Source organism: Sarcophilus harrisii, chromosome 5, assembly GCF_902635505.1.
Source record: "Sarcophilus harrisii chromosome 5, mSarHar1.11, whole genome shotgun sequence".
Lineage (NCBI taxonomy): Eukaryota > Metazoa > Chordata > Mammalia > Dasyuromorphia > Dasyuridae > Sarcophilus > Sarcophilus harrisii.
In genome coordinates, this window is record NC_045430.1 from 15738643 (window position 1) to 15756300 (window position 17658).

A 17658-nucleotide genomic window follows, 5' to 3' on the forward strand; every position below is an offset into this window, starting at 1 on the left:
TTTTATTCCTTTGTAATGTAATCTTTTTCCCATCCATGCTTCAGTCCCACGTCCCACCAAGTCTCATACAATGGTGTGGAATTTACCTCCTTGCGTTATAATCTCTAGTTCATCTTTACCACATTTTTGTGTTTGCCCTCATGATAAGATACCTTGGGGAGATGTTGTCTCCCCTGAATTACTGATCTTCCCCCACAACATCAAAGTATTTCTCTTTCTGTTGCATGTATTTTGTACAGTACTTATCTGTGTCAAGGTATACACCAGTAGACCGTAACCTCCAGGAGGGCAGGATTGTGTTGTCTTTGCCTTTCCAATCCCAGATACTTAGGAGGTGCTTAGTGATAGTTGTTGTTGGCCCTTTGTTCTCAAAGACAACCAAGATATCAGGGATTTCATGTCTGCAGATGGGTAATAAATATTGATTCAAGTGACGCCATTATAGGTAGTTGGATGGTTAAGTAGGTAGACCACTGATCCCAAAGTCAGCAAAACCTGAGTTCAAATCTGGCCATAGACACTTATTAGCTGTGTGACCCTGAATAAGTCACTCTATGTTTTTTCTCAGTTTCCTCACAGTAAAATGGGGATCATAATAGTACCTACCTCTCTGGTTGTTGTGAGGACCAAATGAGAGCATATTTATAAGGTTCCTAGCACATAGTAGGCACTATATAAGTGCTTATTCTTTTCCTTCTCCCCTCCCCATAAAGTTATGCAATTAAATTTTTTTTAAATGAATATAACAGAAAATGCAAGAAGTTAAAGCTGAAAGGGACCTTAACAATCAATCCCTTCCTTTCACATCAAAGAAGAAAATGATCCAGAGAAGAGGTGACTCGGTCAAATTCACAAAGCTCATAAATGTCGGAATTTGGATTATAGCCCGAGTCCCCAGACTCCCAAGACAAAAGCTTTATCTATTTTAGCACTATACTTCCAACACCTGCCATGATCAAATTAAATTAAGTGGTTTATGTATTTGATAAATGTTCACTTATGTTATTTAAGCAATCAACAAGCAGCATTTATTATGCACCTATTCTATGCCGGTGCTGTGCTCAGAGATACAAAGAAAAAAAACAAGCAGCCCCTTTGCTCCAGAAGTTATCATCACTATCATCATCATCATCATCATCATCATCATCATCATTATCATCATCACCACCCATCATTCCCATCATCCCCAGCACCACCACAAACACTAAGTAAATTGGTGATGGTGTTTAAGCCCCGATAGAGGAGGTTCAGGGAAAGGAAGTATTTGGCACATTCACAAAAAAGGCTGAGACAAAGGTCACCAAGGAGGACCATGCAGAGGGTCATGTAGCTCTCTCCGGAACCAGGAGTCTCCACTGTGAGTCCCATTGGAGGTACCAACAAGAAGGGCTCTGCCTTTAAGGTCAAAGGTTGGAACAGGGTGGCCCAAGCTCCCTTGGATGTCTTCTCTAAACGTCACCTCACTAGAAGTACCCACCGGACAAGGTTACAAGGGGCCTCCCAGGTAAGGTTGTGGCCCTTGTGCTGATTCCAACCAGAGCAGCCCTGTGCCCTGTATGTATAACAGTTCCTAGACCAATGAGAAAAAGCAGATTTCTTCCCCATGTTGTTCTGGGCAGCCAGATAAACATACACAAAAGTTGTAAATGGTGCTATTTTAAAACATCACAGTTACTGAACAATCCTATGTATGTACATATATGCATCCATATACCATACATATGAACACACGTGCATATAGATGTATTTACATACACATTTTCATTGTGTACATGTATATGGCAATGGAGGAGGAAGAGAGAACAAGATAGAGGAGAAACAGAAAGAGGGACAGTAAAGAGCCAGAAAGGAAGACAAAGACCAAGAGGAAAAGAAAGAGACAGAGACAGAGACAAAAACAGAGGGAATAAGCTGTAAAGAATTGGGAAATATACAAATATGTGTATGTAGGTGTATAAGTGTGTATATATAAACATATGTGTGCATATGTGGGTAATGCATGTGTGGAGACAGACAGATGGAGAGACAGAGAGAGAAAAAGAGACAGAGAAAGAGAGAGACATGGAAACCAATAATACCAATAAAAATTCATCAGTCATTTCTTAACCAGGTACAAGGGCCAATATGTCTGTCCCTGGTCCAAACACTTGCTTTATCTCTCCTAAGACAGTGTCTGAGCTTGAAGCTGTCCTCTGCAGGCTTAACATCCCACCAATCTGGAGAAAATCTGGACAGAGACAGAGACACAGAGAGACAGAGAATAAGAGAGAGACAGAGACAGAAACAGAGAGACAGGGAGAGAGACAGACAGACAGACAGAGACAGACAGGAAAGAAGGTACTTTTGTGTCCCTATTGAGCTGATCCTGCTGTATCGTCCCCAGCCTCCCCTTCTCCTTGACTATGCGTAGTGATGATATCCAGCAGATTATTATAAGCCTGGGAAAGCTCCTTAAGTTTATTTTCCAGCTCCTGAGCCTGCTCCCTGAGTTCTCCTGCCATTTCGGCCTCTGCCCCCTTCAATAAATGGCTCAGATCGTGCATGAAGGTAATCATGTCCACCAGAACCAAGGCCCCGGCCGTCATGGCACTCATCACCCTGGAGCCTTTGGTCATGGCTAGAGCCGTGCCGCTGAAGGCCTTCTCCACCTTTTGGGATCTCCAGGTGGAGAGGTACCCGGCCCCCATGAACTTCTTGGCGTTGGCAGTTAAGCGAGGGTTGGCTTTGGCCAAGCGGAAGGCCCGGATGTTCTTGTTGATTTCCTCCATGACCTGGTTGCCCACAGTAACACACTTCTGCGCGGCAGAAAGCAGGTGGGGCGCCTCCTTACACAAGACCTCCACGGCCACCCGGGCCTTGGTCCCCTCGTGGTTGCTCACTCGCTCTCTCGCTGCCAGATTGCTGGCGTGTTCGATGACATTCGAGGACAGGCTGGTGACGGTGGCCAGGGCCCCCAAGCCGATCCCAGAAGCCGAGAGGATCAGGCTTCCTCCCACCGTCACGGGCGCTAGCGCCAGCCCCAGGATGGTCATCACGCCAGAGACGATGCTAGTGGAGCCGGCCACCACGTTGGTGATGGCGCATTTCTTGTGGGTCTTCTCTATTTGGTCCGCCACGGCGTGCAGGCCTTGGATGCGCTCCTCCAGCTTCATCTTCCTGTCGGGAAACTCTTTCAGAAAAATGACGATGTCCTCCAGCGAGAGGCCGTCACCTTGCAGGTCGGTGTCAGAGTCAGACAGTTTGTCCCTGTACAACCCGTACAGGGCCTCGCGGAGCTCGAGGGCCTCTTCCCTGTGAACAAGGGGAGTTAAATGATTGAGGAGCACTTAATATCATTACATTAATAATAGTCAGTTATATATGTCATCATTTATAATTATGTTCTAGAATTGAAAACCAATAATGTTTTATTAATTTACAGTTGTATATGATTATAATTAATATATTTTATCATTTTCTAATTATGTGCTATAATTGAAAACCAGTATTTTGTTAATTTATATTTATATATTGTTATAATTAATATATTTCATCATCTTATAATTATGTACTATAATTGAAAACCACTATTTTATTAATTCACAGTTATAAATTGTTAGAATTAATATAGTTTATAATTTTCTAATGTGCTAGAATTGAAAACCAATATTTTATTAATTTACATTTATATATTATTATAAATAATATATTTTATAATTTTACAATTATGTACTATGATTGAAAGCCAATATTTTATTGATTTACCTTTATATATTGTTATAATTAATATATTTTATCATTTATAAGTATGTACTGTAATTGAAACCAATATTTTATTAATTTACAATTATATATAATTAATCTATATTCTATATGTTATTATAGACTATAAATATTATATAACTTATATAACATATTATATTATGCAATAAATATTTTATTAATTTACAATTACATATAATTAATCTATATTCTGTATGTTATTATAGACTATAAATATTATATAAATTATATAATATATTATATTATGCAATGAATATTTTATTAATTTACAATTATATATAATTAATCTATATTCTATGTTATTATATGCTATAAATATTATATAAATTATATAATATATATTATGCAATAAATAATATAATATACTATAACAGGACTATAACAATATAGATTATATAGTTATAATTGATTATAATTAATAATAACAATAGCGTGCATTTATATAGCCTCTCCCATGTGTCAGGTGTTATGCTAAGCACTTTGCTATTATTTTCTCATTTTATCCTCACTACAACCCTGAGGGATAAATTGTGATCCCCGTTTTACAGATATGGAAACTGAGACAAATAGTAATTAAGTGGCTTGCCCAGCTGGTAAGTATCTGAGCTTGAAGGTTTTCCACTTTCAGGCCTGGCACATGACCTACCGGGAGCTGCCTCGCTGCCCAAATACTAAAACATATTGGTTTTCTTTACCCAGATCTCGGAATTTCCGAGCCTGAAAGAAGTCTCTCAGAAATGGGGATCCTCCCGAGTGCTTGGAAGCACCATGGAACAAGGGAAAGGACATTGATTCAGGTTCTGAAAATCCAATTTTGACCCTTCAGTAACTGGGCCGATCCTTAACGAAGCACCAAACGTGTGTCAGGTTTGAGTGCCGGGTCAGTTTTGTTCATTACAATCAGAGGACTTGTTCATTCTACCTACAATGTATGGGCACAGTCCTAACTAAGTCTTAAGGAAACTCTAAAAGTGAATAAGTCACAGTCCCTCCTGAAGGCTGTAAGACCTAGTGCTGAAGGAACTTTAAGCACTCCTCTGGTCCATCACCCCCTTTCACAAATGAGGCCATTGAGTAACCAGTCCCTAGGAAGCAAGGATTCCTCTGACTAGAGCCAGTGTGCTTCTAGTGGGGATTTCTGTCTAACAGGAGAAGGGACCTCCCCAGTGAGCTTCCTCATGGACGCCAGGGCTCTGGGCCAGTCACCTCTCTGAGGCAGGATTCACCAAGAACTTCTCCAGAGCCTCATCTTCAGCGTTCTCCTTCAGGCTCAGTTCTCTCAGGCTTCGGGAGTCTGCCGGATCCTCAGGGGTCGCAGATGGAAAGTAGTTGTTTTCTAATGGAGGAGGAAAGCGATGGTTAGCGTTCTCCCTCCTCCATCTCTCCTCTCCCAGCCACTCTCTCGGTGACTTTGGCCAACATCTGTCTGAACCTGTGTCTCCAGCTGTGAAATGGGACCACGTACTCCCAATAACTGCTTGTATCTCCCCGCAATGTTGTGAGGAAAGCGCTCAGTGAACCCTAGAGAGCTAGAGCAGTTTAAGCTGTTCTTACCACCCCTCATTTACTCCTGCAGGATCTCAGTTACCCACACTGAATGAGGGAGTCGGACTGAATGGTCTCCAAAGCCCATTCCACCACTGACATTCTCTGTTCTCAGGTCCCTCCCAGTTCAAATGTTCCATGTTCTAAGATCCCACCAGCTCTAACTTTCCATGTTCTAAGGGATCATTCTCCCTCTGCCATTCCTTATTCTAAGGGTGCTTCCCATTTCTAACACTCCCTGGGCTAAAATTTCCTTCCAGCTCTAACATTCCATGTTCTAAAGGTCCCTCCCACCTCTGACGTTCCAGGTTCTAAAGCTCCCTCCCACCTCTGACGTTCCATGTTCTAAAGATCCCTCCCACCTCTGACGTTCCATGTTCTAAAGATCCCTCCCTACTCTAACACCCCCTGTTCTAAGATTTCCTTCCAGCTCTAAAATTCCATGTTCTAAGGGTCCCTCCCACCTCTGACATGCCATGGTCTAAGGATCTCTCCCACTTCTAATATTCCATGTTCTAAGAGTCCTTCCCAATTTTTACATTCTGTGTTCTGACATCCTGACATTTCCTGTTCTAAGATCCCTCCTAGTTCTAACGTTCCTTGTTCTAAGGGTCACTCCCATTTGTAACATTCCCTGTTCTGACTCCCTTTCAGCTCTACATTCCCTGTTCTAAGATTTTCTCCCAGTTCTAAAATTCCATGCTCTGAGGGTCCCTCCCACCTCCGACATTCTGTAATTCTGTGACTCTGCATCCAGAGTGGTACCTCCCAGGGTGGGTATTATGGACTCTCTAAAAAATACAGGAAACATGGATTTGAATCCTAGCTCTGACGCCTGCCAGCCACGTGGCTCTGGAACGGTCACCGTATGTGTCCAGATCTGGCTTTCCTAATGTATAAACCAGGGGAAATGTTTGTTCTCTCTCCCTCCCAGCGATGTTGTGAGGCAAGAGTTTTAGAACTTGGAGCTCTGAGAAATGAGATCACGGTCTCCAGGGGACACTCAGAATAATAGCTCTCATTCCTCTAGTGTCCCAAGGTTCACAAAACAATTGCCTCACAACTCTGGGAAGGAGAGAGAACAAACATTATTTCCCCTGGTTTTACAATAGGAAAACCTGATCTGGACACGTGCGGTGACTGTTCCAGGACCATTTGGCTGGCGGGCATCAGAGCTAGGATTCAAATCCATGTTCCCAGAGTTCTTTCTGCCACTTTGACATCTACTGAGTGATGGTGGTACTGGGGTCCAGGAGGACCACTTGTGGGATCTTTGTGACTTGACATCTCTGGGTCACATCTGTCAGACAAGAAATTTAAATGATAATTTAAGGCCCTAAAAACCTTGTTAATATAGAAAAAGGAAGTATTGGGGGCTTGAGGATTTTGTTTGAGTGAAGAGTGACGGTAACTAGCACAATTGACATCCATCCATCACATAATACCTGGGCTTTAGTGTGCCCATCTGTAAAAATGAGGTTGGCTTAGATGGCCTAGGATGTGAAGCCGGTCTTTGGACAGCTCCTTCTCCATCCTCCTGGTACCTCCAATGGCCTTCCTCGGGGCACTAGTTCTGCCGAGTGCTCGCCCCACAACCTTGCCTCGGCACCGCTTACTGGCCTGATCTGTTGGAGCTTCACACATCCTGAGCTCATAGGAGACTCTTACCTAAATATATTCCATCCTTGAGTGTGTATGTATGTATATATGTATGTGTATACACACAAACATGTATATGTTTTATATATACGCACACATTTATATATAGTGTATATGTTATATATCATACATTATATAATATATACATTATGCAAAATATATAACAATATAAAACTATATTACATATAAATATATATAAAATATTATATATAAATTATAAATATATATGTAAATATATTATATATAAATATAATTAATGGATTTGATCTAATTTGGATTAAATTAGATGGATTATTATAATAAATGTAAATATAATAATTATAATAAATATAATATAAATTTTATATATATATATATTTTTTTGAAGTCTTGATCTCACAGATCCCTCCATTCTGAGGCCCTTAAGGATAGGATCTTCGAGATCAAGACTTTAAAAAAACATATATATATATATGCATATATATGTATGTGTGTATGTATATAAATATATATATATATATATGTGTGTATACATATACATACATACATACCCACACCCACATAGGTGTTACAGTTTCCAACACAGCAAATATCTCTAGTTAAAACTCACATAAAAAAATCTGGGCCAGAGTTCTCAATAATTTTTGAGAATGTAAAGGGGTCGTGAGATCAAAAAGTTTGAGAACCATCGTACTAAGTTTTCTTAGGTGGGTGAGAGGCCATATGGACAAACTAGCCCATTTCTGACTAAGAAAGATGGATAAGCTACCCCATTTCTGACTATGATAGACACTCCTCCGATCCAGGAAAAGGGGCAGGAAGAGAACTTTGGAGCGCTTGATAAATAGGTTGAGAATTCTATTTTTTTGTCTAGGGCTGGATACATATTGTGTCTCCAAAGAAAATTACAAGCCTCTTGAGGGCAGGAAATAATTCATTTTGTTTTTGTAGCCTTAGCATCTTGCACAGTGCCTTATTTAAGCTGTTTCATCACATGCTGTTGAATTGAATTAATTGAAATGAATATGGGTTCAACACTGACGTTCAGACACCATCTCCTTCCCCCCACTCCAAACCCTCCTGCCAGTTTTTCGGTTCATTGGGGTCTTGCTCTCACAAAAAAAAAGATAAACCCAGGATTAACAGATGATAGCCTTCATTTCCAGGACTCGATAATGTTGAATCATTCTAGATTTGGATAATGATGAACTATTCCAAGTCTAGATGGTATTGAATTATCTTGAGTCCGAGAAATGTTGAGTTATTTCAAATCTGGATAATGTTGAGCTATCCCAGCTCTGGATAATGTGGAATCAAACCAGGTCTGAGTAATATTGAATTACTCCAGATCTGGAGAAGACTGCATCATTCCAGGTCTGGATAATGTTGAATCATCTCAATTATGGATAATGTTAAATTATTTCAAGTCTGGATAATGTTCAACTATTCAAGTTCCGATAATGCTGAGTTATCCCTGCTCTGGATAATGTTGTGCCAACGGAGGGAAAAAGAAAATGGTACCTTGTTTGCATTTCCAGAACTTTGGAATAATGGCCTGAAGAAAACGTTCCATCATTTTTTTTTTCCTGATGAGGCTTGATTAGGGAAATTGAGGGTGGAAGATATGATATTTCTCCCTTAAAAAAAGAAAACATTTTAAATCAGCAAATTCTCTAATTTATGAGCAGGTATGGCACAAAAATTGATTTGTAAGGCAGTTGTTTGGAATTTTTGAGGGACATTTTCCTTTAGAAGTATTATTACAGTGGTTAGATTCCCAGACTAGACCCACTCCCAAATCCAAATAACTGGTCTTTTTCCAATATATTATCATAGATTATAGGTGACATTGGGTAAACAAAGGCTCTTCCAGTGGAACGTAAAATCAGGTCTGGTCCAGTTACTGATTTGACAGAAAGTAGATATTGCCATCATTCACTGAACAGCCCAAATTTGCAGAGGCTCATGGTCAGGTTAGCCCCCTTGCATCCCAGTAACTCATGAAGAAGGAATAATGCTACGCTAAGGAGTTATGATCTATTCCATAGAAAGAATACTCTAACAAGAGAGAGTTAAAAAACATAGTACACAGATGTACAGAAACATAACACCTAGGTGATGTAGTGGTTAGAGTGCTAGACTGAGTGAAAAGGGGTTGTGACTGAGAAAAGTTTAAGAAGCCCTGCAATTTCTAGTCCAGATATTTCATTGGATTTTATTTTAAACGACTTTATTGATGCCTCTTGTTTTGAAAACCCAGTCATTTCTGAAGTATTTCCCTTCACCCTAGCTCCAAAACGAACCCTCTCTTGCAACAAAGATAGACAGTTGGCCTAGTTGTAACTGAGCCTCTGAGTCTTATTTTCCCAATTAAAATGGGAGCTCTATAAGAGAAGGATTCAAGGCTAGGTCTTATTATCTCCAAATCAGGCACTCAAGTCACTGCATACTCTAGATGCCGGAGATTATTATCTACATTTTACAGTGGAGGAAGACAGAGATGAAGTAACAGAAAGATGGAGAGAGACAGAGATGGAGGGAGGGAGGGAGGGAGAGAGAGAGAGAGAGAGAGAGAGAGAGAGAGAGAGAGAGAGAGAGAGAGAGAGAGAGAAAGAGACAGAGACAGAAATAGACAGAGAAAGAGAGACACAGAGACAGAGGGACACAGAGAGAGAGATGGACAGAGACAGAGACAGAGAGACAGAAAGATAAACAGAGACAGAGAAATAGAGAAAGACAGAGAGGAGAGACACAGAGACAGAGAAAGGGAGATAGAGAGAGATGGAGAGATACAGAGACAGAGACAGACAGAAAAAGAGACAGAGAAACAGATGGAGACAGAAAGACAGAGATGCAGAGAAAGAGAGACACAGAGAGGGATGGAGGGATACAGAGACAGAGAGAGAAACAGAGACAGACAGGCAGAGCCTCAGCCCCCTGGGGATGCCTCTGGAATGGATCTGGGGCTGGGGCTGACCCAGGAAGTCCAGATGGTTTGTGTTCAGGCACCAGGATAAATTGCATCTGAAACGGTAAGCTCCATAGGCTCCCCTCCCCACCGCAACAGCAGCAGTTTCTGCCCTTCCTGATTTCCAAGGGCCTTCCACAGTCTGCTAACATCTGGCTTCCCACAGGGCTCTGAGCTCAAGGTCAGGAACATTCTAAGGGGTTGGGCTAGACAGCATCTGAGCCCTATCAGCTCTATGTCTATAATTCAATCAATTAGCAAGCATTGAATAAGCACCTACTGTGTGCACCCAGCACTGTGTGCTGCATTGGGACACAAAGACAGAAACTCAACAATCTCTGCCTTCAAGGAGCTTTCATGCCCCTGGGGGAGACAACAGGCCCATCTATAAATAAATAGGAATCGGGGTGGGTCACAACCATGCTTTCCTTGCTATAATAGTAATAATAATAGCTAAGAATTATCTTCTGATTTAAAGTCAGCAAAGTGCTTTCATCAGGTTCATATCTGAGGCTCCCAATACTCCTGGCTATTATCTCCATTTTACAGCAAGGAAACAGACTGAGAAAGGAGGAGTGACCTACCCAGGAACTCGGTTTGTGTAATGTCCGGGCTAGCTCTCTGGAGGATGGCGGGACCAGCCCTGGTCTTGGTGGAGGAGGGCAGGAGGCAGCAGAGCCACCAGGAGGATGGTCGAAGATGGAATGACTCATTTCTAGTCCTCCCAGTCCTTATATACCTTATTGTAATTACATCATTACGGCACACTGAGTACATGGGAACTAGAGAACCATGACATCACCACGCTGAGCACTGAGTACATGGGAACTAGAGAACCATGACATCACCCACGCTGAGCACTGAGTACATGGGAATAGAGAACCATGACATCACCACGCTGAACACTGAGTACATGGGAACTAGAGAACCATGACATCACCACGCTGAGTACTGAGTACATGGGAACTAGAGAACCATGACATCACCACGCTGAACACTGAGTACATGGGAACTAGAGAACCATGACATCACCACGTTGAGCACTGAATACATGGGAACTAGAGAACCATGACATCACCACGCTGAGTACTAAGTACACATGGGAACTAGAGAACCATCATCTCATCAGTTCCACTGAGTTACCACCCTGTTTCAGGTATATGTCTCCAAGTTCTGGCTCTCTGCAAGTTTGAACCTAGTCTTCCTGACTGCCAGGCTGCCCACTATGCCAGAGGGCCTATCTTCAGCCGTTGACTGAGATAATGACATAATGACAGCAAATTATTCTGAATCCAGAGTTCTAGGCGGTTTTGTGGTTAGTTTTTGGTTCGGTTTTAGCGTCAGAGAGTTGTCTGGCCCCCTAAAGGGTCAAGCACTTGCCTGAGGTCACCCAGACCATAAATGTCAGAGTCGGGACTTAGGTGCACACATGCCATGCCCAGGGGATTCAGACCTCACTCTGCTCCTGCGCAGGCGTTGTTAGTTCCATGCTATTTGTGAGTGTATTTGAGAGAGTGATTGGCCCAGGATTGCAAAGCTAGTAGAATTTGAACCCAAGACTTCCTGACCACAAATCCAGAGTTCTATGCATTCTCCCTTGCCTCTATTGGTATTAAGGGGAGCTCTGGAAGCCCCCCAGGAAAGCCCCCCACAGCCAGTTGCTTTTAGCTCTGCCCCTCCTTAGAGCCTTCTAAATATATTTGGAGTCAAGTGGCAGCTGGCTGGAATGCTGTCTCCGAGGAGCGGGCAGGCCGACGGGCAGGTGGTCAGGCAGGCAGGCTGGGTCCTTTCTAAATATAACTGCAGCAGAACAAGGCCAGAGTTCATCGGGACCCGAGAGCCAGTTACTTTCTCCGCCCCCACCAAAAAGCTGGCTCAGGCCCTGAGTGGCTGAGAGAGCTGGACCCTGAGCCTTCTTCTGAGGGGGACAATGGGGAGCAGTGGGAGGGTTCCCCAGCATGGGAGGGATGAGGTTCAGATTCTGAACCCAGTGCTATCATCCTTGACTTGGAGCAAGTAATTCTCATCTCAGCCTCTTTATGAGGAGGAGGGGCTGGAAAAAGCACTGAATTCAGGCAGAGGATCCAGGATTATTCAGCCTCTGCTCCCTAATCCTCTGTGACTTCAGGCAAATGACTCTCCCTGTCTGAATTCCAGTTTTCTCATTTTAGAATGAGATGCTTGGGCCAGACATCTCTTTCAGTTCAAAATCTACACTCCTTTTCAACAGGGGTCCCTTAATCCAGAATCCCCCCCGCCCTCCGAGGAATCCTTGGATAGATTTCAGTGATTTTAAATGGGAGAGAAATGACATCTTTATGGTCACTGATCTCTATGTCAGATGAACGCATTCCTCAAAAACGTGACCTGAGAAGTCTTTGTAAAAATCCTTCCTCAGTTTATGGAGTATGACAAATAGTAATGACATTTTTATATCTAAACATTTAATGCTGTTTCTCAGTAAAGTTTAGACTTTACATCAACCTTTCATTATTAAATTAGATTGGGAATTTGCTTTATGTTTTATTTAGAAGGAAAGAAATCACATTTATCTGTAAGCTAATTATTTGCAAAATAAAATTAAGAACTAGTATATTTTGAGAATGTTACAATCTTAAGTATCTGCTCTAAATGTTAATGTCATATTATAATTAATAGTTTTAATAAGGATATTTATTATATAAATATAGAATTCTATCAGGCCAAATGATTGCACATCATTATTATCAACAATATTGTTATAATTCATTATTTATGTTATCATTATCTTCATGTTATAAATCTTATTAATTATAAATCAAATTTTTTTCTTTTTTAAAAACTTTTTATTTTCAAAACATGCATAGTTTCCAACATTCACCCTTGCAAAACCTTGCATTGCTATTTTTTCTCCCTCCCTTCCTCCCACCCCCTTCTTTAGACAGCAAGTAATCCAATATATGTTAAACATTGTGCGATTCTTCTATATATATTTCCACAATTACCATGCTATACAAGAAAATGCCAAGAAAAAAGTATATTCCTTTCTGTCTCTATTCACTTTTCTCCAAAGGTCTATCACACCTGACTTTTCTAAAATTCTATTTACCCCCTCCTTTCTTATTTATTTTTGTTGTTTGATTTATCTAGTTCTGATAGAGCAAGGTTGGGATCTCCCACTATTATAGTTTTACAGTTTATTTCTTCTTGCAGCTCTTTTAACTTCTCCTCTAGGAATTTGGATGCTATTCCACTCAGTGCGTATATGTTTAGTATTGATATTACTTTATTACATATGGCACCCTTTTAAAAAGGTTTAAAAAGCAAGACGTAATTTCCTTCCTTATCTCTTTTAATTAGTACAAATCAAATTTCAATGTTCCTTTTCACTCAGCAGCTTTCCTATACTGAGTGCTGGAGGTCGGTCCTAGGTCCAGTCAAGCTTTCTCAAACTAGGATGACCCCTTCATCATCCTCTTGTATTTGTACTTTCCTCTATTCTCGACTACACACAGCCTCCCCCCCCCGCACCCCAATTGGATTGATTGGATATAACTGAGAACACTAAACTCCCATTCTACAAATGAAGAAACTGAGACCCATGGAGATTAAATACCTAGTAAGTAACTGGAGTGGTAACCTTGGCTTTCCAGAGATACTTAATTTTGTGTCTCAAGCATCTCCCAGAGACTAATCTACGAAGTGACTGGAGGGTTGTAATCAGTACTAGTGAAAGGACTTTCCACATCCAGAATTCATAGATTAAAAATCTCAGTTGTCTTTATTTATATTATTTTTTATCATTGTTATCATGACAGACAAACCCTTGTATCCTGGAAGATAGTTTCTCCTTTATTAGATGCTTTTTAAATTGAGGACTCCTTTTCTAGAATAAAAGCCAAAAAAACCTAGGTTGTAGCTTCCAAAGGGGTCTCTAGGGAGCACCGTGGCCCATCAAGGTCTGGGCCTGGAGTCAGAAAAACCTGAGTTCAAACTTGACCACGGACGCTCATTAGCTGGGTCACTTATTTTCTGTCTGCCTCAGTTTCCTCAATTGTCAAACGGCATTAATAATGGCACCTATTTCACAGTGTTGTGAAGATCAGATGAAATAACATTTGTAAGGTACTTAGCATGGTGCTGGGCACATAGTAGGGCCTTAAGAAATGCTTCTTCTCTTCCCTTTCCTGAACTGAAAAAGTGACTTAAACACTTAGCTGTGTGACCCTGGGGAAGTTACTTCACCCTGTCTGCCTCAGTTTCCTCATCTGCAAAATGAACTGGAGTAGGAAACAGCCAACCACTCCAGCATCTCTGCCAAGAAAACCCCAAATGGCGGAGCAAAGAATCATTCCTGACTGAACAACAACAATAGCCCAGCCTTTCTTGATTATTATGAAAAACAAATGAGATAATACTTGTAAAGAGCTTTGCTGGACTTAAAGGAGCTATGTAAAAATTAGTTGTTACAAATAATATTAATTTTATCCAGAAAAGTAAATATAGAGAATGGGGACTGACTCCCAAGATCACATAACACAATGGACCTGCCTTTCCCTGTGACTCCAACCTTACCATCTCACATTTCACTGGGCCGTTGTACAGTGTGACTCGTATTAATAAGTAATCCCAAAATGGACTTTTCCCTCTCTGTGAATGGTTTACTAAAATGCAATATTAATTACATCTTTGGGAACCAAAAATATTTTCCAAGGGGGATGCCTCTGTAGCTTTCCATTTTACCAACAGTTTCAATAAAGAGCACATCTGTTCCGAAAAGTGAGATACGCTGTAAAACTTTTCCAGAGGGAGGAAGGTATTCTTAGCCAGGGGAGAGGACAGAAATGGAAAGAGCATTTACCAGTCACCAACTGGCTCCCGCACTGGGCTAATCAAGCCCTGACTCCTATAAATTTCTTTCCCTCTAGCAGGGGGTGTAGCTTGGGTGCTGTCCAGCTTTCTTAGAAATTCTTAGGGCTGAGAACTTTTCTTAACTCGCTCCCCTAGAGCAGCCTCTCACTGCTTTACCAGCCACCCTCTCCCTCTTGCTCATACTTTCCCCACAGACCCCTGCTCATACTAGTGGTAGGGGGTCCAGGCTTCCCAGTTAACAAACCCAAGGACCCCTGATATCAGACACATGTTCTTACCTCTTCAGGGGCTGCTCACCAGTCAGTGGGAGAGTTTACAGATCTGGGACTGCCTCAGAAAAAGGGACGAAGAGCAAAGAAAGAATATCGGTTGTCTTTTCGTTTTTTCCCCCAGTCCACAGGGAACTGCAATGTTTGTGCAGTCACACCCATCAAGGTCAGTTGGCGCTCTCGGAGAGATATTTTGCTCATTTCTGGGACGGCCTTAAGACTACTTGCCCAGTGGTTATAAAGATCTGGCTTTGTGAACAAAGAAATGTGTCATGGTAACCTTCAAGAAAAACTAGGTATTGGTCAGTAAAGTGAGCTCCGATCTTATCTCACGCTCCCTTTCTCGAGTCTTCCTCTCGAGGCTCCTGGGCAGCCCACACATATGGAGTTACAAACAGTTCTGCCAGGGAGGTACTTCAACTGTTGTGGTCAGTCCTATGAGCCCCCACAGCAGAGGGGAATAAACAGCCGGCAGAACTGTAATAACAACTCGGTTCTTTTGCCTGATGGACACACGCTTAAGTCTTGGCTGTTCTTCCAATTCTGGGAGCCTCAGAATTGGGCACCGAGCCTGAGCACACATTTGGTCCATGCAGCAGAGCTGACTTTGGTTGAAGGTTGGTATATGTTGTGCAGGGAGCACTGGGAATAATTTCCGATGGCTTTTCCAGCTCTAGATCATATTTGGGTAGCTCTGTCTACCTTTCCCCCTAAAAACTCAAAATTTACAATTTGTAATTTATTCCACTGGCGAAAGATCCTGTTTCAAAAGCAGGGAACCAGGAGACGGAGCAAATAAAATAATTATTTTTTTAATAATAGCTTTTAATTTTTCCAAATGCATGCAAAGATAACTTGGTAAAATAATTTTATTATATATATTCATATTTATGATCATATAAAATGAAATAATATTTATATAATATATATTTATATATATAACACAGTCTAGTGTGATATTTGGGTACTTGCGATTTGTATCTCTCACATGTAGGCCCTCAGATCTGAGGTTCTCTATGGGTCAGTCCCCATAACTCACAAGCCCTCACAGATGTCTATACTTTTTATCTGCTAACTGAAGAAAAAAGCAGCTAGATGGCTCAATGGATAGAGCAATATCCTAGGACTGGGAAGTTCAAATTTAGCCTCAGCTAGTAAGCCGTATGAGCCTGACCAAGACTTTTGATCCACTGAAGAAGGAAATGGTGAACCAGTCCAGTATTCTTTGCCAAGAAAACCCTATATGGGTTAAGAAAAATCATACAAGACCGAACAACAATCTGGGGGATATATACACATTCAAAACAGAAGAAACATACAAAAATAACATATAATAAACTAGAAGAAATCAAACTGGTATTGATGAAAGTGACAGTAAAACATCCGAGGTAGCGTTCTATCTGTCCTACAGGTTATCTCATCACAGTTGAAGGAGGGCACTCACATTGAGAACTTTTCTAACTGGGGAATACGTGTGAAGGAGCTCTCACTTAAGGGTCCGTGTACGGCCAAGATGATTCAGACTCTAATGAACTTTAAAATCTGCTGATGTCTCAGGCTGCTGGCAATGCCCTGCTGCTCCCCGGTGAGCGGCTCACCTTACTCTCTGTGAGTCACATTGATGGGTGTGGCCTCTTTGTGAAAGGTTCCATCTCTGTCAGGTGTCAGGTACCTGTTCCCTACAGACTATTGTGTTTCTTCTTTCTGTCTTATTGTCTCTGCTTAGCACGTGGAGGCTAAAGTTCTCTCTGCTACCATCTTCTGGGCCTGAATTCTTCTAAGTTTACAAGTCACACCACCTAGAATAGGGCGGCTGAAAAAACCCCAAATGCTAAACAGAGCTCCCCTGGGGTTGACTAAATCTGTTAATTTGATTCTGGTTTGAATTCAGAATCAGTGGTCCAGGGCATTTATCTGATGTAGGGTTAGAAATTCCTTGTTTTGGAATTATGCAAATAAAGGGACTGAAATGTCCTTAACTTTTGACCTGGAGATTTCACTTATAAATATATTCACTATCCCTGCTCCCCCCACCATGAAGTCATTGTCCAAAAGAAAGCCCCTTATACAGCAAAATATTTATATAACACCTTTCCCACCCTGTGTGATAGCAAAGAATGAAAAACAAAGTCAATGATCATTGACTAGGGAATAGCTAAACAAGTTGTGGTGTATGATTGTTATGGAAATCTTACTGTGCTGTAAGAAAATAGAGAAACCTGGGAAGATTTAACATGAACTGATGCAAGGTTAAGTAGAGCCAGGAAAACAAAATACAAAATGGCTACCACCACCCCTGAAATAAAAAAAAATGATAAAGTCATGAAGAGTAATTTGGAATTTTTAATATATCAATTAGTTTTGCTGGACTCTTTTCTCTTCTTCCTCCTTTAATTTTTTTTTCCCTACAAAGATTGACTCTGAAAGGGGAGAAAGAGAGGAAATGTCTTACAAGGGGCAGATCGAGGCGATGTAAAAACAACAATGAAAAATCCATGGGAATCGATTTTTAAAAAGAAATTTCTTGTGAATTTCATTTAACCTCTTATGGTGATCTTATGTCCCACCCCCAAACCTGCTTAGGGTTTTTTTGCTCCCAGAAACATGGGAGAGGTTATGAAGTCC

General features: G+C 41.3%; 1 protein-coding gene across 2 annotated transcripts; it reads right to left on the reverse strand.

The window, feature by feature from the left end:
- Positions 1-1987: 1987 nt before the first annotated feature.
- Positions 1988-16631, reverse strand: LOC100932895 (apolipoprotein L6). 2 transcript variants are annotated; one of them, XM_023504465.2, is made up of 4 exons: positions 16478-16631; positions 8467-8582; positions 4969-5098; positions 1988-3291 (listed from the first exon to the last, which is right to left on the reverse strand). In XM_023504465.2, exons 2-4 carry the CDS (start codon positions 8519-8521, stop codon positions 2352-2354), a joined length of 1125 nt encoding a protein of 374 aa, XP_023360233.1. In that variant the 5' UTR covers positions 8522-8582; positions 16478-16631; the 3' UTR covers positions 1988-2351. The 2 variants fall into 2 exon arrangements, with proteins under 2 accessions (XP_023360233.1, XP_031794166.1); XM_031938306.1 differs by lacking the exon at positions 16478-16631 and adding an exon at positions 15043-15513.
- Positions 16632-17658: the final 1027 nt, after the last annotated feature.

Excerpts from the sequence above, each read along its gene's own strand:
- LOC100932895 (XM_023504465.2), bottom strand. The coding sequence starts at position 8,521 with ATGATGGAACGTTTTCTTCAGGCCATTATTCCAAAGTTCTGGAAATGC. Across the intron at positions 5,099-8,466 it reads GTTCTGGAAATGCAAACAAG|AAAACAACTACTTTCCATCT; the intron begins GTACCATTTTCT and ends CTCCTCCATTAG. Across the intron at positions 3,292-4,968 it reads GTGAATCCTGCCTCAGAGAG|GGAAGAGGCCCTCGAGCTCC; the intron begins GTGACTGGCCCA and ends CCTTGTTCACAG.